Source organism: Otolemur garnettii, unplaced genomic scaffold (assembly GCF_000181295.1).
Source record: "Otolemur garnettii isolate 467f Iridium unplaced genomic scaffold, OtoGar3 scaffold00052, whole genome shotgun sequence".
NCBI lineage: Eukaryota > Metazoa > Chordata > Mammalia > Primates > Galagidae > Otolemur > Otolemur garnettii.
In genome coordinates this window covers 357,039-358,103 of record NW_003852447.1, presented here as the reverse complement: position 1 = coordinate 358,103, position 1,065 = coordinate 357,039, and the positions used below count along the sequence as shown (strand labels likewise).

The window sequence follows — 1,065 nt, the reverse complement described above, 5'->3', positions numbered from 1 at the left end:
AAAAAAAAAAAAAATTTACATATAAAGGGGCAGCACCTGTGGCTCAAAGGAGTAGGGTGCCAGCCCCATATGCCAAAGGTGGTAGGTTCAAACCCAGCCCCGGCCACAAGCTGCAAAAAAAAAAAAAGAGCTGCAAAAATGTACCTATAAATTAATAATAAAAATGAAATATTTTCTAGAAAACTAGAATGATATCATGAGGAAAATGGAAAAAAGTTATCACAAATTTCATCCTTATAGGCTTTATCTGTATATAAACAGCTTTAAGAAACTTCACAGTTACGTACCACCACAATGCCATCCTGGCCCTACTAAGAGAGCTAGGCCAGAGGCAGAAACTGCAGGAAACTGCCAGCATTAGGCACTAGTCGATAATGTTATTACTTTGTTCTCAAAGCTACTATAAAAAGCAAGCAACCTTCTCCTCCTGCCTCCTTCCCTTTCTGTTTACCTTGTGAAGCAATGTATTCAAATTAAAGTCAGATGGCTAAGAAACACACACGCAGGCTTGGCGCCTGTAGCTCAGCAGCTAGGGAGCCAGCCACATACACTGGAGCTGGTGGGTTCAAATCCAGCCTGGGCCTGCCAAACAACTATGACAACTACAACAAAAAAATAGCAGGGCATTGTGGCAGGCGCCTATAGTCCCAGGTACTTGGGAGGCTGAGGCAAGAGAATGGCTTAAGCCCAAGAGTTTATGGTTGCTGTGAGCTGTGATGCCATAGTACTCTACTGATAGTGACAGCTTAAGACTCTGTCTAAAAAAAAAAAAAAAAGAAAGAAAAAAAGAAAGAAAGAAAGAAAGAAAGAAACACACACACAGTCAAACAAATGCTACTTACCTGGCTGCCCCCATGTTCAGTGTCAATGTATCTCGGCATTGGAAACCTAGAGTGAAGAATCTCCTGTGCATCATCCACTGGGGCTTGCAGAAGGTGGCGGAAATTTTCATATTCTGGCATGTCCTGGTATCCTGACTTCCGCCACTGCGCTATGGTCTAATTTTAAAAAAATAAAGGAAATTATTTTTAATCTCTTGCCCATCTAAAGATCTTAAAAGAAGAA

General features: G+C 41.2%; 1 protein-coding gene across 1 annotated transcript in view; it reads right to left on the bottom strand.

Annotated features, from left to right (window-relative positions):
* Positions 1-1,065, bottom strand: part of SEC23A (Sec23 homolog A, coat complex II component) — a 63,768-nt gene that overhangs the window by 10,802 nt on the left and 51,901 nt on the right. Inside the window, exon 14 of the mRNA XM_012806437.2 lies at positions 843-998. Within this exon, the coding sequence (XP_012661891.1) occupies positions 843-998 (156 nt within the window). The remainder of the gene's footprint in view (positions 1-842; positions 999-1,065) is intronic.